We start from the raw sequence: 19,052 nt of genomic DNA, 5'->3' as shown, positions 1-19,052 counted from the left end.
CAGACAGACAGACAGACAGATAGACAGACAGACAGACAGACAGACAGACAAAAATTTTACTAATTGCATTTTTGGCATCAGTATCGATCCCTAATCACCCCCTGATAGTTATTTTGGAAATATATCTCATGTACAGAATTGACCTCTCTACAGATTTATTATAAGTATAGATAGATTATATGTCACTATTGTAAGGGACGGAGTCCGCGCCATTTTATGCATTCAAAGTGCCCCATGTCATCCCTTTATACTCTTTTATTTTTTTTGTAATGAATTCAACAGATCCTATTTACGGACACTAAATATGTATGTAGTTTACAGTCAAGTTTTTATATTATCTGGTAAAATGTTGATTTAAATGTCATTAATTTCCCCCCTGTTCTTCAAACCTGAAATGATTGCTTTTTAGGCATATGTTTTTTCTTCTTTTCTTAAAATTGGAAAAATTATTTTACTAATAAGTAAAAACAATCATAAGTGCTATAAGCATTTTTATATTCCGAAAACGAACATATAAACGAGTGGATTAGTGGGCAAAAGTAAGAATACCACATATTCATCCCTAGGGATATGTTGTGTAAAAAATATAAGTACATAGTTTAACGTAGTATTAAAAAATATTGCTATTTACCTTTGATTCCTGGGATTCCAGGAAATCCTTTTGCACCTTTTGAATATAAATTTTCAGAAGACTCGCCAACTTCTCCTGGAGAACCATTTATACCAGGTTCTCCTAATTCGCCTCTGAAAAATATTTTGGTAGTTAAGTAGTTTATATTAAGAAACAGTTAGTATTTCAGGATAAGCGTAGCTCTTTATGTTTGATTTGGTTTACATATGACATCACAAAAAAAGAAAATAACCGGTAATAACAATATCATAATTTATGCAGAATTTTCAAATAAGCAAAAACATTAAACAGTATAGTAAGTTACAAAAAAGTATTGCAGCCAGTCATAACCAAGTTTTCACGCTTAAGCAAATTTAATTATCATGTCATGCTTATTAGCCTATTGGATAAGGCTTTTAAAATTCCTTTTTAAAGAAATTGAAGTCAAGAGAAAAAATAGATGCTGGAATTTTAAATGTCTCAAAGGACAAACTTTGTAGGAGAGCCAAAACCGACCCAATGTTTTCCAACTTTCCTGATTTTTATAAGACATGCAAATTTTAAATGGGTAGGTAACAAGTGACTTTAGTCAGCCTTAAATATTCGTATAATATGCGAATAGAAACCAAATGTACGTATGAAACGTTTTCCTGTTAATACATTATTTTGGGATGATCGTATCTACTTATGTACTTGTATCATATTATGATGCATACGTCAAATATTAAAAATGTGTAAGCATTTAATATAGACGAATAACAGTATTATAGGTTTAAAAAAATAGTAAAGTACTTAAAATTTTGTCTATTTCACACATTGGTAGAAAACGCAGATACATCAGAAAAATGTAGACATGATGAAATTTTATTTCGCTAACTTTACAAATGATAGATTCCCCGTACAAACTTTCACCCCCAATTTCACCCCCTTCGAGTTTTATGTTTGCTCCAAAAAGGAGACATAGCATTCCAAACTTCCAATCGATATCTATACCATTGCTTTTCAACGTGTGGGTCGCACCCCCTTAGGGAGGCGTGATATCACGTAACGGGAGGCGCGGGCCCGCGGGCCTAGCGCGACTTTGACCGTTTCTATCACTCGGAAACAGTACACCCACTTTTTCTGAATTAAATGTACCCAATGTCCTTTTCTGTATCCTAAAGTTCCTATAAGGGTACTTGGTGAGCTTTCTGGCTCCATGTTTCTTTCATCGAAGCGGATAAAGGCGTAGGTATTTTTATTTTAAACAGTTGGATGGCGTGGCTAAAAATTTGGGAACTCCTGCACTCTATATAAAAAATCATCAAAATCATTTCTGTTATCACAAAAACGATTTGGGATACCGTCAGAAAAGTAAGTTCGCTATAATATAATAGTTCCGGATTTGGTCATCGGCATTCACTTAAAAAAATCACTCTGTAGTCTATTTAAACCATAACGATATTAAATGAGCAAATGTATAATTGTTTTTTTATAAAAGCATAATTTTATTTTATAAAGGTATTTTCAAAATACTTTTTCATATTTAGTATTTTAAAGACAACTTTTATAAACTATAATTGTGAGCTCTATGGTTGAAGCGGGCTCTATCAAGTTTTCATCGCTACGGGAATTCACTTTTCGCTTGTTCCGCTCATACTTGTGTCGACGTCGAAACGTCAAAACCACGTCAAAGCGTAGACGCGGCTTTATGAAAAAATCTATTTTTACAAGTTCTTACTTTAAACCTGGTTCACCCTTTTGGCCTTGAAGTACAAAAGGCATATTATAGAAATCAGCTGGAGCTCCTGGCCAACCAGGCTGCCCGTCGCGCCCTCTAGTCCCGTTTCTACCAGGAAATCCTTGGGAACCGTCGTCTCCCCGCATGCCCTCTTTACCCTTCAGGCCAAAATTGCCAGCACTGCCTGGATATCCCGGATCTCCCGGCAATCCGATATCACCCATGAATCCTAAAAATCGGAAACAATAAGTTTATTATTTAAATTACATAATCGTTAATACTCAAAATATGATTTTTTACATGCTCAGTTTCGATCGAATGTAATTGAGTCGTATTAATGCGCCTGGTATTTGCGTCAATGGGGAATTACCGCGAATAGTACATTACCTGAGTCTCCTGGTGGACCAACATCTGCTATTGTTAGGGATTTTGGGGGCTCGATTAGGTGTCCTTTCGCCCCTTTAGCGCCTTGAGGTCCGCCCATACCGGGACTTCCCTTGTTACCCTTCGGTCCCTTAGGCCCAGGTATACCAGGAGATCCAGAGATTCCTTTCGAACCCCGTGGACCTGGCAAGCCTTCATAACCTATGTAACCTTTTTGACCCGGGAAACCATCATCACCTCTTTGTCCTTTAGGGCCAGGGTTTCCTGAAATCAAGTAATTAATTACATTTGTATATATAAATAGTCACCATTACAGTACATCATTTATAACATCAGTCGGTTACCCGGAGGAACACTAACCCAATTTTTAAAGACGTTGCTTTAACATGGTCACTTGATATAACTATTAATTTAAGCTCTATTTTCCGAAAACAAATAATGACCCTAGCGACCTAGCCTTTTAAAAAAGCTTGCGAAGTTTTAAGATAAGTTGAACGACTAGTAGATTTATTTAAATTTCATGAAAATCCAAATAACTTTCAAAATATATTGTTTCACAGAATTAATCAAAATATTACACATATTACTATTAATAGTAACAATTGTTACTATTAATAATAATATGTGTAATATTACTGTGTAATGTTGCTATGACTATTTTTGTGGCTTGAATAGTTAGTAACAAACGTTACCTGATGGGCAATACGGACAATCATCTCCTTGAATTCCTTTTGAACCTGGAAGACCTGGCATTCCTGCAAAGCCCGTATCACCGGGTCTACCGGGGCGCCCTGGGGTACCAGGAGGACCAGGTGGCCCTACTCCATGAACACCACGGCCAGGAAAACCAGGCGGCCCCGTGGTACCTTGTTCACCACGATCTCCTCGCATGCCAGGTATGCCATCCATGCCAAAAAATCCTTCTTCACCTGGTGGCCCTCTCACAGTAGCACCTTTGAATCCTTTTGGTCCCATCGGTCCTACTTCACCCGGATAGCCCGAGAGTCCACGAAAACCAGGTAAACCTTTAAAACCATCACTTCCTTGTTCCCCTTTTGGGGAAATACCAGGGTTCCCTTGTCTCCCAGGGAAACCTTTGTGACCTGGTAACCCATGTTTCCCCATTATACCCGGCATACCAGGTTCGCCATTCAAACCAGGTTCTCCAATTGGTCCTGGAAATCCTTCAGGACCTTGCTCTCCGACTGGCCCAGGAAGTAAAGGCTCATTAAGAGTTTCGTCAAATGGTCCTGGTTCACCGGGTGGTCCTTGAGGTCCAGGATTTCCATCTCTACCATCTTCACCTCTTAATCCAACTAGTCCATTATCCCCGTCTAATCCTGCGTATCCTGGAGCGCCTTTATCGCCCCGAGGTCCCGGGGGGCCATCTTTACCCCTATGGCCAGGTTTTCCACGCGGACCTTCATTGCCTTGATCTCCTTTAAAACCTTGAGGCCCATTTGCACCATATACTCCCTATTTTAAAAGAAAAACGTAAATCAATAGAATGTATTTATTTACACAAAATGTGTCGCTTTCCGGGATCAGCCTGTAAATATCTGGTTCTAAACTGGCATAATAATATCGACTGGCAATGGATAATCATTTTTTATTATCCGGAACTATCTAAACTCTACTCCGCCACGCCACTTACCATCGGATGTAGTGGAGTCATTTAACGTGGCTGTACACTAAAAAAAAATCAAGATTGTTATAGTTGCTCGAATGTTAACTCACCGGAGCACCCTGTGAGCCGATTGTTCCTTTAATTCCTTTAACTCCTTGTTGCCCTCTATACCCCTTGTCTCCCATATTTCCTTTGGCAATTATAGTTATATTTTGTGATACTCGATCAATTCCATATATAGTGGAGCGTCCTGGATCACCTACTTCGCCTTGATCGCCTTTTTCACCTGGCGGGCCTATAACATCCTCGCCAGGTTCACCTCTGTACCCCAATTCGCCTTTTAAGCCTGAAGGTCCCTATAAATATAAAGTTAGTTGAAAACATAATCTCTGTGAAAAATTTACTTATAGGAGAGAACAATTTTGATATTAATATTTATAATATTTGCGATTTCCCAACCTGATCACCATCTTCACCAGGTAAACCACTATCTCCCCTCCAGCCTGGAGGCCCCCGCTCTCCTATCATTCCCGGCCTGCCTGGTTCTCCTTGCATGCCTTTGGCACCTCTTGAGTTAACACCACCTTCACCTGCTAAACCTTGGAAACCCTTGTCGCCCTGTGGTCCGGGTAAACCTCGGTCACCAGGTGGACCAAGCATTCCTGGAGGTCCTGGATTTCCATCAATACCACTGCAGCCGTCTAGACCTGGTAAACCTATAATTCCTCCTAATCCTACTGGTCCCTTAAAAAGATAACAATTTATTCTAGACATAGTTATCATATGTTATAAAGTATAATATACCTGTTTCACAGAAACTAAAAGTGACCACGTAGGTCATTATTTCAATACCTGCGGTCCTGGGGAACCTCTTAATCCGTATGGACCATCAACTCCCTGCAATAAAAAAAAAAAAAGAAATTGATATCTAAATAACAGAATAAATAATGTACTAACTTGGTTGATTATTCCCATACCCGTTCTCCCTTGTCACCATAATCTCCGCGATCACCGAAATCTCCAAATTCTCCGGGTACACCCATTCGGCCTTCAGGTCCATCATCACCGTAGTCGCCTTGTGGACCAGGTATACCGGGCGGTCCATAATCTCCCCGGTCACCTTTCAGTCCGGTACAGTCGCATATTGTCTGATTGCATATAACCTGTAATTAAAATGATTAACGTTAGGAGAACAATACGGTGGTTTGAAAAGTATTCCTGTAATGTAAGTACTACAAATAATCGTAAGTTTATCTTAACGACAGCGTAAAATGAAGAGGAGGGCCTGAGTTTCTATGACCCTACAATTTTTGGGGATGATCAGTCTATGTGGAGCGTAGAATTGTAATATACTGTTACTGCGTATTACTAGGGTGAATATTTGACATGTGCATATTACGCGGCTCTAAGCAAATAACTACCTAGACAAATATTATTTAATGTTTTTTTTTTTATTTTTCCTAAAGCTTGGTTCCTGGTCTACATGTGCATGTGGAAAACATATCCGTATTGTAATAAATAGAAAAGCTATCCTCAAAAACATGCCTTAAATCTAATTACCATCCGTGTCACAATTTCCAAATTTTAGCAATAAATGTGCGAAAAGTAGTAAAAACCTTTTGAAGATCGTATTTTTTTTTAAACTATTCAGATAATAGAATACATACTCTACAAGCTACCCAAATTACAAACTATAAAGAACACTTTAATATTATTTTTAACCACTTCGAAATTTGTCCCAACACATTGTTCTACCTACCATTTGTTGAAATAGTCATAGTGTTAAAACTTAAACGGAACGTGTCGGTGCCTGTTTGATTTATTCTGCGGCTAGAGCTGAGTTTCCTCTCGCGACTCAAGCAGATTACACATCAAGAATTGGTTATACGGCAGCTGCAGCACGAGCTGCAGCTGCATAAATACGAATTTATCGTCGAAAAAAAGCGTTTGTCACAAATTTTTCTCATTTCCGTTTGAGATTGCTGTGGTAAGTCTGTGTTGCTTATTTACAATTTGGATTAACTATAATTATCGTCATAAAAAACTGTCCCGTTTTATGGTTTCTTAAATTATAAAGTAGTTTAAAGAATGTTTTATAAAATAAAATGTAGCAAACAATGTTATTACAGGGCATCTTGAGACTTAATGCCTTATGATTTCTCAGGATGACCGCAGTACCGTACCGTAGTAAACGCAGTGAAGTACCACACAGTACGTTGTAATTTAAAATTCCAGGTAGAATTGCTACTGTTTATGGGTGATCGTAACGCTTACCATCTCACTGTTTTTGAGTTTAAAGATGCCTGGGAATAAAAAAAACTAATGAAGAAGTATAAGCAAAAGCCTTGAGAATTGTGCTTAGCAGTAGATACACAAAAATGAAAGCTGATCCTATTATTATACGCCCAGGAAAACCAGAAAGAAAAATAACGATAAAAAAACGAAGAGCAAAGAAAAAAATATTATCAGCTTAAGAATTAACACCAAGAGCTAGAAGACTGCAAAGAAAGAAATGTTGAAAATATTTTAGATCTATCGGAATTGTTATATGAAAAATAAAATCAACTAAAAATAATATTTTGAACAAGTCGCATGTAAATGTATTTCTTAATTAAGGTTATGAGATAAACTGATAAATTATAACATAGGAACTTAAAAGATATTTAAACTTGAATTAGAATCAGATTCATAATATTTTTGAACAACAGGACGTCCGGGGTCTTCTGACAGATCGTCTAGCACAAGAGTTTCACTAACCCAACTCATCAATAATAGTTTCTTTATCCATAGTATTAGTAGATTCATTTTTGCTATCACATTGTAATTTTCCGACATACTTAGTATGTCTACAATTCATTTCCAAACACCCAAAGCAACTAGTCCCTCTGAATATCAGGTGGTCCGTCGACATTCGACATATTGTATCATTTTAGCATTATTTCCTTGAAGAATTAAGTCGAGATCAATGTTTAACGCATTTTTATAATGGATTTTCTCATTTCTGTTGATTTTAAAATATAATATTATTGTAATAATTAAACAAGACTGTTGTTTTGTTAGATGTATTTATTTTGCTGACCAAACTCTGTTGATTATTAAGAGCAAAATCGGTTAATCATGTTGCGTATATTATTATATATTATAATGGTGGCAATGAGTAGATATGTTTGTTTTCAATCTTTATATATTAGAGACTTTTATATAATTCATAAATATAATATATTATATAATTTTAACGGTATTTATTTATTTACTTATTACCTACCAACCACCAACTATAATTACCATTTAGCAAATATTAATTACCATTTTTCAAATACTAATTACCATATGTGTCATTTCTCATTGCCATTCGTGAACATTTTTCAAATCCAATTTCGACCTGAATATCGATTTACAGACTGTGCCTTTGATTTATATAGTATATAAGTACGATAAACTTTACATCGAATCGATAAAGTTCGCGATTGGGAGCAATATTTGAATTTATTTTAGGAACACCGAATATGTCTATGTTCAAATATTCACCCACTACTACTTGATATTATTATACTGCTACTGGGATCAAAGTGTACCTCTAATGCCGGAATACGTAAGGAGATTCGGAAACGTATGCTTACATACCTACCCATGTTATTTTACAAAAGCAACTTTTCAGTTGTGTTAAATACTGATGCGCAGACGACGCCGCATGGTGCAAATTAGATTACGGCACATTTTGTAACTTAGTGCAGTATATACAGAACGTCCCGGTCATAAAACTGATGTAAATCCATCGCTACATCAAGTCTAAAACGTTGTGGAGTCGATAACACATTAGAGTAAGATATGAAGGCAGGTGAAAGATCTCAGTATAGAAAGCCAAAGCTCATCAGGCAAATAATACACTCCCACGTTATTTTATCCCTAACGGGGTAGACAGAGGCGCAACTAGTGTAACAATTTTCACCATATGTATTCAAGAATCTAATCTGAGACGTCAGAGAAGAAGTTGTGCACTCAACGGCAATAGTGCGCGGTACAATATGGTTGGGTAATATAGATACAGATAATATAGGTAACAGTAATATAAATATATTTTTTTATATTATAATCAGATGTAATTGAATCGTTAGAGCGATGCAAAACATGATAAAATACTCTAATCGAAAGTATTTAGTTTAATTGAAAGTTTTTACTACTTCGCTCTTTCTGGCGACCGCCGCGCTTCGGCACTGTAATCGGTCTAGCTCCTAAACTACTTCTCAGCCCATTATGAAACTTTGCAGGGATTATCTATACAATAGTAGCTATTTTTAAATGAAGTATTTATTTCATTGCTTTATTTATTTTATTGTAACATTTAAAAACTTGATAATTGGATTCGAAGTGGCGTATACCAGCCGGCCAGTCAAAACTTCAAAGTCCTTTTTAACTCGCTTACCAGGCTTTATACTTTAATAATATTTTGTATCTGGATCGAGGACATATACAGGTATAACATAATCAAATATTACGAAAATCTGAGACATCGAGTTTTTTTCGTGCCCGCTTCACGTGGAATGCCCCTATATTAAGAATTGTCTTAGAGCTACAAAACTTACATCTAACGATAATATGACGATTCCAAATATTTATATAATTAATTTTCAGTATATTTGTTGCTTACACATGATTGCCTTTCCAGCGTTGATATTATGTAGATATATTGTATAAACATTTTAAGTAATTATCAGACGCTTTCGATATATTACACCACAATATTAAATACCGTAATAGCCGTGCCTACAACGTTGTCTGCATAGACTTACCCCCTTATTCATAGACGTTATTTATTTAAGCTCCATCTTTGTTGTGATAACAAGTCTGTTTCTCAGTGCTGACGGCTTAGCAGCCTTCGCAGTGCGTAGACATAGGGCCGTTGTGATTGGATAATATTGAGATACAACTTGAATCTAGTTGGCTGTCAGATAAATAAAGTTGAACAAACAGCAAGCTGTCAGATAAACAAAGCTGAGAAATAGACTTGTTATCACAGCAATGCTCCGTCCTTAGATAAATAACGTCTATGAATAAGAGGGATAGTAGATAATATGGTTAGTTAAAAAATGGACATCAGGACCTCATTTGTGCTCCAAAAGTTATTACTAATTAGTAATATGTCGTCTTATTTGAAATGTTCGTGTGGCAAGATGTCACAGCGTCCTTAGATATTAATACAAAAATATCATTTTTATAGAAAATATGCTAATATGAAAATATGCGTATTCGAAACCAGAAAATCACGATATAGAATAGAATAGACGATTATTCATTGCATGAACGCAAGATTTTTATATGACAATTTTCCTAAGGTCCGCTCTATATAATTTTTGAAAGCTTTGATCTATCTCAGCGTATTATACCTGATACACTGCCCTGTAAACCAGAATACGCCCAAAGCGTCTCGCCCGTTTCTCTCGTATGACCATCTGATTCCGCCCTACCCTATCTATATTTTACACAAAAGAAAGCTAATTGTAGTGTTTGCGTGATACACCAACGAACATTCAAGCAAACAGACAAACAGATAAACTGACAATAATTTCATAAGTATTAATTTCCAAAAAAAAAAAAAAATGAACCGGTATGGTAAATTAACGATTTTATATTATATATAGAATTTTGTGAATGTGCTACTTGACAAAAAGGATTCAGAGGGATGGTTCAAAGTATATGTTAACAACACATACTTTGCCAGTCCCTAATTAAGGGCTAATTTTTACTAGGTATTTCGAGTAGGTACTCCCATGCCCATGGAAAATTATTTATACGCTCTATAAAAATGCAGGAAGTATAAAATTCTTACACTTGCTCTACCCTGTATTTGTGTCAGAAGTCATGACGATAAGGCACGTATTGTTACTTGCTATTAACATCCTAATTCAGATTCCAGCTATTGTGTGTTTTTATCATTAAGTAAGTTCATGCCTGTGTTCCCGCAGGCATAAGCAGAGGTTCACCTTAGCGTGTAATAAGTATACTCACTTAATTTCTTTTCTATTCCTCGTGATGTCTTAAATGTATTAAAAAAATACCAAAAAATTTAACCGCCTTCAAAAACCACTCAAAACCATGAAATTAATTCACTTAACAGGTATATATACTGGATACCAATTTTGGAGTCGGTGCCTAATTAAAATTGTTAGTTAAGCTAGATAATACATAAGGAAATAAACACTTAATAAATAAGGAATAGGTAAAAATACGAACATTTAAAAAAAAATGATGAAAATGTGAAGGCTCCATGTGACGTTTGCATCATTAATTATACGGCTATCCCAGTACTGGAGTAAGTTTACCAGCATTGAGGAGTAGGCAAAATACTCCATGTGACGTTTGCATCATTAATTATACGGCTATTCCAGTACTGGAGTAAGTTTACTAGCATTGAGGAGTAGGCAAAATACTTCGCAATCTTTCTAGGAATCTGAGCTGCCTGTGAAACGTTGTATCCAATTCATCTTGTTACACTTCTGACTCTATAGAGTGTATCTATTCTTCATAATAATATATCTAGCTAATAAGTATAATAAACAAATATCTGTTTACAAAATCAAATGATCTTATCAAGTGTTTGCAAGCTGCCATGATGGGAATACCAATATGTCTTATGTGGACACAATTATCTCAATGAAATGTGTTTTGCAGAATAGTTTATGGCGACGATGATGTCAGAAAAAACATTGCATCATCGTAGCTTTTGTTCGTCTCCATTAACAGATTGACAAGCTCCATATTGCACCAATGTGGATGGTATTATTTGTTATTGTTTCTATTTTATTTGTATGCTGTAGGTATTGTGAATGATAGAATTGTTAAAACTTTCAATTTGTAACAATTTTTAACTTTCATAAAAGTAATCAAAAAAGGCGAGTAGTGCAAGATTTATTCTCTAGTCTTTTCCAAATAATCGAAAAAACATATATTTTACTTGTATCCGTGATTACCTTTGTGACATTTCGAAATTTGTATTTCAATTAAGTACTAAAAAAGAATATAATAATTTACTTCACTGATTCTGCAATGTTAACGCCTTTTCAATATGGGTATTTCACAAAATAAAATATTGTTACGAATTTTCAGGCTCATCTGTCTTTTTTCTAAAGACATTTATTATATCAAATAATCTATCTTCTATACTTATAATAAATCTGTAGAGAGGTCAATTCTGTACATGAAATATATTTCCAAAATAACTATCAGGGGGTGATTAGGGATCGATACTGATGCCAAAAATGCAATTAGTAAAATTTTTGTCTGTCTGTCTGTCTGTATAACCGTTATAGAAACAAAAACTACTCGACGGATTTTAACGAAACTTGGTACAATTATTTGTCATACTCCTGTGCTGGTTATAGTATACTTTTCATCACGCTACAATTAATAGGAACAGAGCAGTGAAGGGAAATGTTGGGAAAACGGGAGAAGTTACTCCATTTTTTAAGCTTCCGTCGCGTGTGCAAGCTTAATGGTTAAAGCTACACAGAAATCATGTATGACGGAAATGTTCTCCTTAAAATTATGTAAAAAATATCCCACCACAGCATATGTCTAACTTTTATGGTTGACTCACAATAACACGTGTAATTCCCGATAGCTTAGCAGTTCGAAGCTTTCTCATTATATTTGTCTACTCTTGCGTTTATAACACTCTCAGTCATCCCTAATTATAAAAGTTAACATTATTAAATATTCCATAAAAAAGAATCATAGAAATCGGTATAGAAACACCAAAGTTATACTTACACGAAATACGCTAATAATAAGCCATCATGCGTGAATACTGAATCATGCTATAAGGATTATAATTTTTGTATATATATAAGGTCGGGAACGCACAGGCAGGCGGCTTGCTTGGCACCTAGAGGCTAGCGAATCACCTAGCGAGTAGCTTCGTAAAACGAACATTCTCGAACGTTCGCGACCGGCTCCATTTTTGAAGTCCGAAATCCACGCGGACGAAGCTGCGAGCGAAAGCTAGTATATAAATAATTGTATTAAGACAAAAAAAAGATAGGAGGGAGAAAAAAACGTAATAATGTTTCATAAAAACTAATTCCTAACGAGCATTTATTTTGAAAAATACTAATATATCCGTTACTGATAAAAGTAGGTAAAACAATGTACAAGTACCAACATAATAAAATGTTGGTATTTGGTTAGTAGGTAGCTAGGTATAAAAAGCCAACATAGGTGGAATTACACAAACGAAAGTATCTGATACAATACGCCTATTTATTAAGAAGCCATTTGAGTCGTATCAATTTGCTGTTGGCCACATTTCTAAATTTGCATGACGACGCAATGTAATAGAAGTAACACTCGCCTTGTTCACTGCTGCCTGACTTTTGATTTAATAATTTATTATCTTGACAGACATTAGGTAAGGTTTCATTAATTTTCAGACAGTCTAAATGGAGCAAATAAATTGAAATTTATAACCAGTTTTAAACTGGTCTTTTTCTACGTCTGTCAAGGCTGAAAGATATAGGTCGCCGCAGTTCGTAGTGTTGTTTCATACATACAAATAACTATGGCCATTGCTGGCCAGAAATGAGGTTTCGTTTTTTTAACACCTCGAAAGTTTAGATTCTTTTTTATTTAATAGCTGTGCCCACAACTGCGCCTGTTCAAAAGCTTTTAAGTACTTATATTGCAAATATTTTAAACGACGATAACTTTTTCCGATTTCGGATTTTAAAGACGCAAAGCTTTATTTCTGGTCCTAATTATAGTCCTACTCAACTATGAAAACTTCATGAAATTCTGTTTAGTAGTATCGGAGTCGAATACGAATAAATAGAAAAACAAACCAAAAAAATACAAAAATCGCTGATTTTTGTTCTATTATCTAATCTTCTTTACCCTTTCCTTTTTTTTTTAATGTTCAGAGACACCTAGTTCTGTTGTTTTTTTTTTAACTATAAATAAACATGTATTTTTATATAAAGGTTAAATAAACGATTGTAAGGCCTCTCGATTGTATCTAATGTACATTCATTACGTAATAGTTGCGTAGGTGCATACACGAAAGAACACAATTTTCTCAGCCGCGACTGACGAGTCAGACAGTCGCCTTTTAATTTAGGAGCCATAAAAATGATTATTAAACCATCGAAGCACATGTTTCGGTTAGTGTGTTTAGCGAATGTTGTAAATTTACTACAGACATGTTATATTATTAAATATATTGAAACAAATTATATCTATTTTTTTATAATGTTAGAACTGAAAAACAGATAGAATATCATTATAAAATAATGGGTCCAAATTTGTATTAAATTGAAATGTCTGTGTAACAATATTTGTAGCCTCAAAAATAGCGACCGTCCTTCTAAAGGCGTAAAACCTGCCATAGAGAGGGCTTTTGTTGTTAAATTGATGTTAGAAATTAGTAAGTGGTTTATTAAATAAAAACATAGTAAAATATCTAATTCAGAGTGCGAAATCTCTTGAGTTTTTAAGATTTCTTTTTATGTCAATAGAGACGTACCGTCGTCAGTCATTTAATTTCCGTACGCTAAGCAATGCCCAAATGGCCCAAAATGCCCAATCTATGCTGTAGACAGCTGGCCGCCACTGTCTCGACTAACTGGTCTACAGCGGAGCTTTACCGCTTACTGTACTTACTTAATTTTTAGTAGTAGTAGTAGTACTAGCATGTAAAAAAAGAACCCAATTCATAAACATTAAGCGCGATTAGTGGAAAAACAAATGAAACTTTGTGATGGTAAGCTGCGATTTGAAGCGCGAACTAGCAAACGTCTGCTTACTTCCGGACAGGACGCGTGGGCTCTACCTACTGTCGCAGTGTGCTTCCGTTCGCGCACGCATCGTAACTCGTATTTCACAGACAGCGATGCTTCGCTGAAAAACAATGCGCGCGATGTTTTCTAGCTCTCGACTTAACAGTTTTCGGGGTCAAAAACATTTATAATTTCGTTCTTACATACTAACAACAATGACGATAAAAGCAAGTAACACTACTGGTAAATGGTAGTAACAGTAACATAACCCCGAATTCACAGCTTTGTCGTTTGCTTAATCGTATATATTTTCACAAGCGTGTGATATCGAGGCTTATTGGAACAATCTGCTAGTTTGATAGTAACCGACACGATTATCCAAGAACAGAAACAACGATATAACTACGCTTGTCACTTTGACATATTGCATTTTAAGTCTCACAATGCCCAGTATTTACCTACATATATACATTAATCACAATGTTCTTCAAACTAAACAGAACACTGGTTCCCTAATATTTCTGGGCAACAAAATAAATATTGCGGTACCCAATTGAACTTCGCACACAAGACACCTACCAGCAGTAGTCAAAGTTTATTTGGAAATTTTATACTAAAAATCAATTAAAATGGATTGCAGATTGATCTTTACTTTATTTCTCATCCCTTGTTTGTCTTAGACAAGGAAAAAAGCATCGCAAGTTAAATGATGTATTTTAAACAAAATTAAACAATATAGGTACTCGGGTTGCATGCCGTGTATTATATTATATGACATCATTCATACTAATTCTGGGAATGTTTAAGGAGACTAAGGACTCGGATGTTTAAAATTAAAACATCTGCACCAATAAAACTGTAAAACACTGTCATGACCCAAATGCAAATATGAAACTAGCATGTAAGATTACAATATAATCTGTAGTAATTAGGTACCCAAAAATGTATGTGGAAAATAAGACATTATTGTACCTCAATATTCGAAACTAGCAACAAGCTTTTTCCATGACCCAGCCTTTTAAAAATTCCAAAACAAGAATCAATCTGATAAGTACTATGTACTATCTAAAATTGAAATCCATAAGAAATGTGGGACTAATTAATTCCAATTTAATTCAGTTGAAAGAAAATTTAGTAGATATTCATAGTTTGACCTTTACAAACTGAAAAAACACAAATACTAGAGATGCATTCAAATATATATCATATATATATCAAAGTCTACGTGTATAAAAAATAAATACATAAAGATAAAAAACGTTTAGGAGTCAGTAACATTTTCCCGGATTTCTCGTTTTTTTTTGTTTTGTATTTATTATTGAATTTTGTTAGTGTTATCAATCAAAAATGTTTTGAAAAATTATTTTGTTACACCTTCGATGTAGAGTAAATAATTTGAATAATGATAAATATCGAATTTGGCTCACTAGGCGACCACTGGTAATAACTATATAATTAAACGTGGTAAATTATGTCATGCTTGTAATAAGCCACATGCTCATATTACGGCAACATACGATTATGGAACTGGTGAGTCATTAGTTGCAATTCAAGGAACAAGCTGGATAAACAATCATTGCAGTGTCCAATGCGATAACGGCCATTCGCACATCCCGTGCTTCCCCCGCGCTACTTCTACACCCTGCCAACACATGTCACATCACACATGCCGGCCGACAATATATTATGTACGACCATCATTATTATTAAACTGCTCAGTCGTTTATTTAATTATTTTTTTATTTGTAACTCGGTTTGGCCGCGGCTCCGTTTATGTCGGAAACCTTTTTATTTACTTGAGCACTACCCGCAGTTCACCACCATAGAGTTCTAATTTTATGTTATTACCACTGTCTTGAAACCTTACCATTTTTATTGTAAACGCGCTGCGTAAGTATTCAGCTGTGCTCACCATTCCGAGACATGAGATGTTAAGTCCAGTAGTTACACTGGCTGCAATGTTCTTCAAACCGGAATACAGCTGTGACTACACACTTCTGCTTGGCGGTAGAAATAGACATTGCGGTGGTACCTACCCAGGCGGACTCTCACATATGCGCGATTTACCACTAGTAGATGTTTAAAAGATGTTCGGAAGTTACGTTGTATGTTATAACCGTTTAAAAGATTTGCATGAAATTAGGCATAGAGATCATAGTGATTTCTTATGTTTACACAAAAGGTAGACATCGAATTAAATTACATAATAATAGTTTTATATTGACATCTAAACCATTTCACGATTAATAAATACAGTAGCGGATTTAACTATTCCGAGACACTGGGCGGTAGCTTTTTGCGTGGCCTTCTTATGCGAATTTACCAAAGGAAGGTAATTTTAATTTCTTTTAGCCTCTAGCTTGCGCGAGGCTCTGTTCGGTTGTCCCATTTGCAACCCCTTCAAGCCCCTACTGGATATACGTATTACATACATGCCACTATCTACCTCGGAAAAATCGTAAAATATAAATATTCAAATAATTGTAAACATTTTCTCAGGTAATCAATGTCTCAATAAAGCTCGATACGTATTTCTGGATCGGGACTCTATCAATTATAGAAAGAGTAATAAAGAGAGTACAGTGATAGATATAATTATATTCTAAGTATAATATTATGCTCTAGAGTTAGTTTATTAAACATCGTTATTTTTTGGCCCTTTCGATATGTTATAAAAAACCATTAAATAGCTTTTTTGTTTGTCCTAGTTCAAAATATTGACGTAACTATGTAATACCGCGAGTATTATAAAAATACTCATTTTACTACGTTCTGGTCTTGCCTCTTTTTAATTACCAGGTGTATTTAAAACAAGGAGTCATGTTTATTCTTGATGTAACTATGTCAAATTAAAAAATGGAACGCTATGTCGGGATTTACGAGCGTTTACCGGAATCTGGTGACTCGAACGAATCATAAACACCCGAACGTAGCCGTTCTCAATACAGGACTGGAGCGACCGGAGCTGTGTGTTTTACTTGTCAAAAATAGCTTTTAGATATTTAAAAGTATATAAGTCACCAAAAGGCTAAATTATAATTTCCTAAGGGATTTTGATGTTGGGTAAACAGGCTTGCAGTGTCCCGGTGCTGTAAGGAATTAAATAATATTAATGTTCTTATATATTATATATGTATGAACAACATCATCGATGAGAAGGCCATTGCAGTTCCGGTTATGTAGCCGCTATTTCATTATCATTCATCATCAACATCTCAACCACAGGAAGTCCACTGCTGAACATAGGCCTCCCCCAAGGATCTCCACGTCGACCTGTTGGAAGTGGCCTCCACTCTAGAACCTTTCGACCCCAACGGCCATTGGTTCTTCGAGCTATGTGCCCGGCCTACTGCCACTTCAGCTTGCTAATCCTATGGACTATGTCAGTAACCTTTGTTCTCCTACGGATCTCCTCATTTCTGATTCGGTCTCGTAGGGAAATACCGAGCATAGCCTTCTCCATAGCTCGTTGAGTAACCTTGAGTCTCCTAATGAGGCCCCCAGTGAGAGGCCACGTCTCAATGTGTATTATCTATATATATAAAAATGAATTGCTGTTCGTTAGTCTCGCTAAAACTCGAGAACGGCTGAACGGATTTATCTTATCTTGGTCTTGAATTATTCGTGGAGATCTAGGGAAGATTTAAAAGGTGAGAAAAATTCGAATAATTGCCGGGAAAATCCTCAAAACAGCATTTTTCTATTTCCCATACAAACGTTTTCTAACTAATACGTAGAGTCAATTTGAGCTTTATTGCTATTGTATAAAGTTCACTGTTGTCTAAGCAATGTAGTTGTGTTCCTAACATCAAAGCAGTGTGCGTTGGAGCACAGAATATAATAATGTAATGTCGCGTTCTGAAACAAAAGTGATATCGCGGACCCGACTAAATTGAACAGTCACAAAATTTAATATATCATTAGTTATTTGGTTGGCTTCACGATATTATTTCTTTTGTTTTACTTTAAAATGCATGTTTTCGTTATGGACAATTTTTGAGCTACTTTTGCATATCTATACTTATAATAAATCTGTAGAGAGGTCAATTCTGTACATGAAATATATTTCCAAAATAACTGGGGGGTGATTAGGGATCGATACTGATGCCAAAAATGCAATTAGTAAAATTTTTGTCTGTCTGTCTGTATAACCGTTATAGAAACAAAAACTACTCGACGGATTTTAACTTAACTTGGTACAATTATTTTTCATACTCCTGAGCTGGTTATAGTATACTTTTCATCACGCTACAATTAATAGGAGCATAGCAGTGATGGAAAATGTTGGGAAAACGGGAGAAGTTACTCCATTTTTAAGCTTCCGTCATTTCGTGTGCAACCTTAATGGTTAAAAGTTCCTTCGATTTCACCAGGATCCCATCATCAAACCCTGACCGGACAATCGGACCACCTGCATACCACCATAAATTAAAAAAAACATCCCGACAAATTGAGCACCTCCTCCATTTTTGAAGTCCGAAATCCACGCGGGCGAAGCTGCGGGCGGAAGCTAGTCATTATATATCATTTATTTCTGCTATAGTTTGGAGTCTGCACGAATAGCTTCAAAAGCTGGTTAAAACTGAATAATTTTCCCTCATATTATCTTACGTTACAATTATTTTTACGTATAATAAAAACATCAAAACGAATATAATTATTATTATCATTACTAGATTTTGTTCGCGGTTCCGTCCATCTGAAACTATATAACCTTTACTTAAAGTTCCATTATGAATTTTACCGGGATCAAAAGTAGCCTATATTATGTCCTTGTGTCAAATTTCATCAAAATTCGTTAAGCGGTTTCTACGTCTATCTACTTTTTAAAACCATCTAAACATCAAAGTAATATTAACAAGAAGTAAGAAGCCAAAGTTTATTATCACGTGCCTACATGTTTCAAAGGAGAACACTTTAAACATCATTATAAGTCAACGTATT

The 19,052-nt window shown here is 35.5% G+C and overlaps 1 protein-coding gene across 1 annotated transcript in view; it reads right to left on the bottom strand.

Moving 5' to 3' along the window:
* LOC115446006 (collagen alpha-1(IV) chain) overlaps positions 1 to 19,052 on the bottom strand; it is a 50,913-nt gene that overhangs the window by 9,892 nt on the left and 21,969 nt on the right. Inside the window, exons 2-9 of the mRNA XM_030172542.2 lie at positions 5,319 to 5,504; positions 5,194 to 5,238; positions 4,801 to 5,085; positions 4,452 to 4,697; positions 3,407 to 4,190; positions 2,718 to 2,978; positions 2,331 to 2,559; positions 632 to 744 (exon numbers count right to left, since the gene is read on the bottom strand). Coding sequence (XP_030028402.1) covers positions 632 to 744; positions 2,331 to 2,559; positions 2,718 to 2,978; positions 3,407 to 4,190; positions 4,452 to 4,697; positions 4,801 to 5,085; positions 5,194 to 5,238; positions 5,319 to 5,504 — 2,149 coding nt within the window. The remainder of the gene's footprint in view (positions 1 to 631; positions 745 to 2,330; positions 2,560 to 2,717; positions 2,979 to 3,406; positions 4,191 to 4,451; positions 4,698 to 4,800; positions 5,086 to 5,193; positions 5,239 to 5,318; positions 5,505 to 19,052) is intronic.

This window comes from Manduca sexta, chromosome 23 (assembly GCF_014839805.1).
Source record: "Manduca sexta isolate Smith_Timp_Sample1 chromosome 23, JHU_Msex_v1.0, whole genome shotgun sequence".
Classification (NCBI taxonomy): domain Eukaryota; kingdom Metazoa; phylum Arthropoda; class Insecta; order Lepidoptera; family Sphingidae; genus Manduca; species Manduca sexta.
This window is presented reverse-complemented; position numbering and strand designations above follow the sequence as displayed.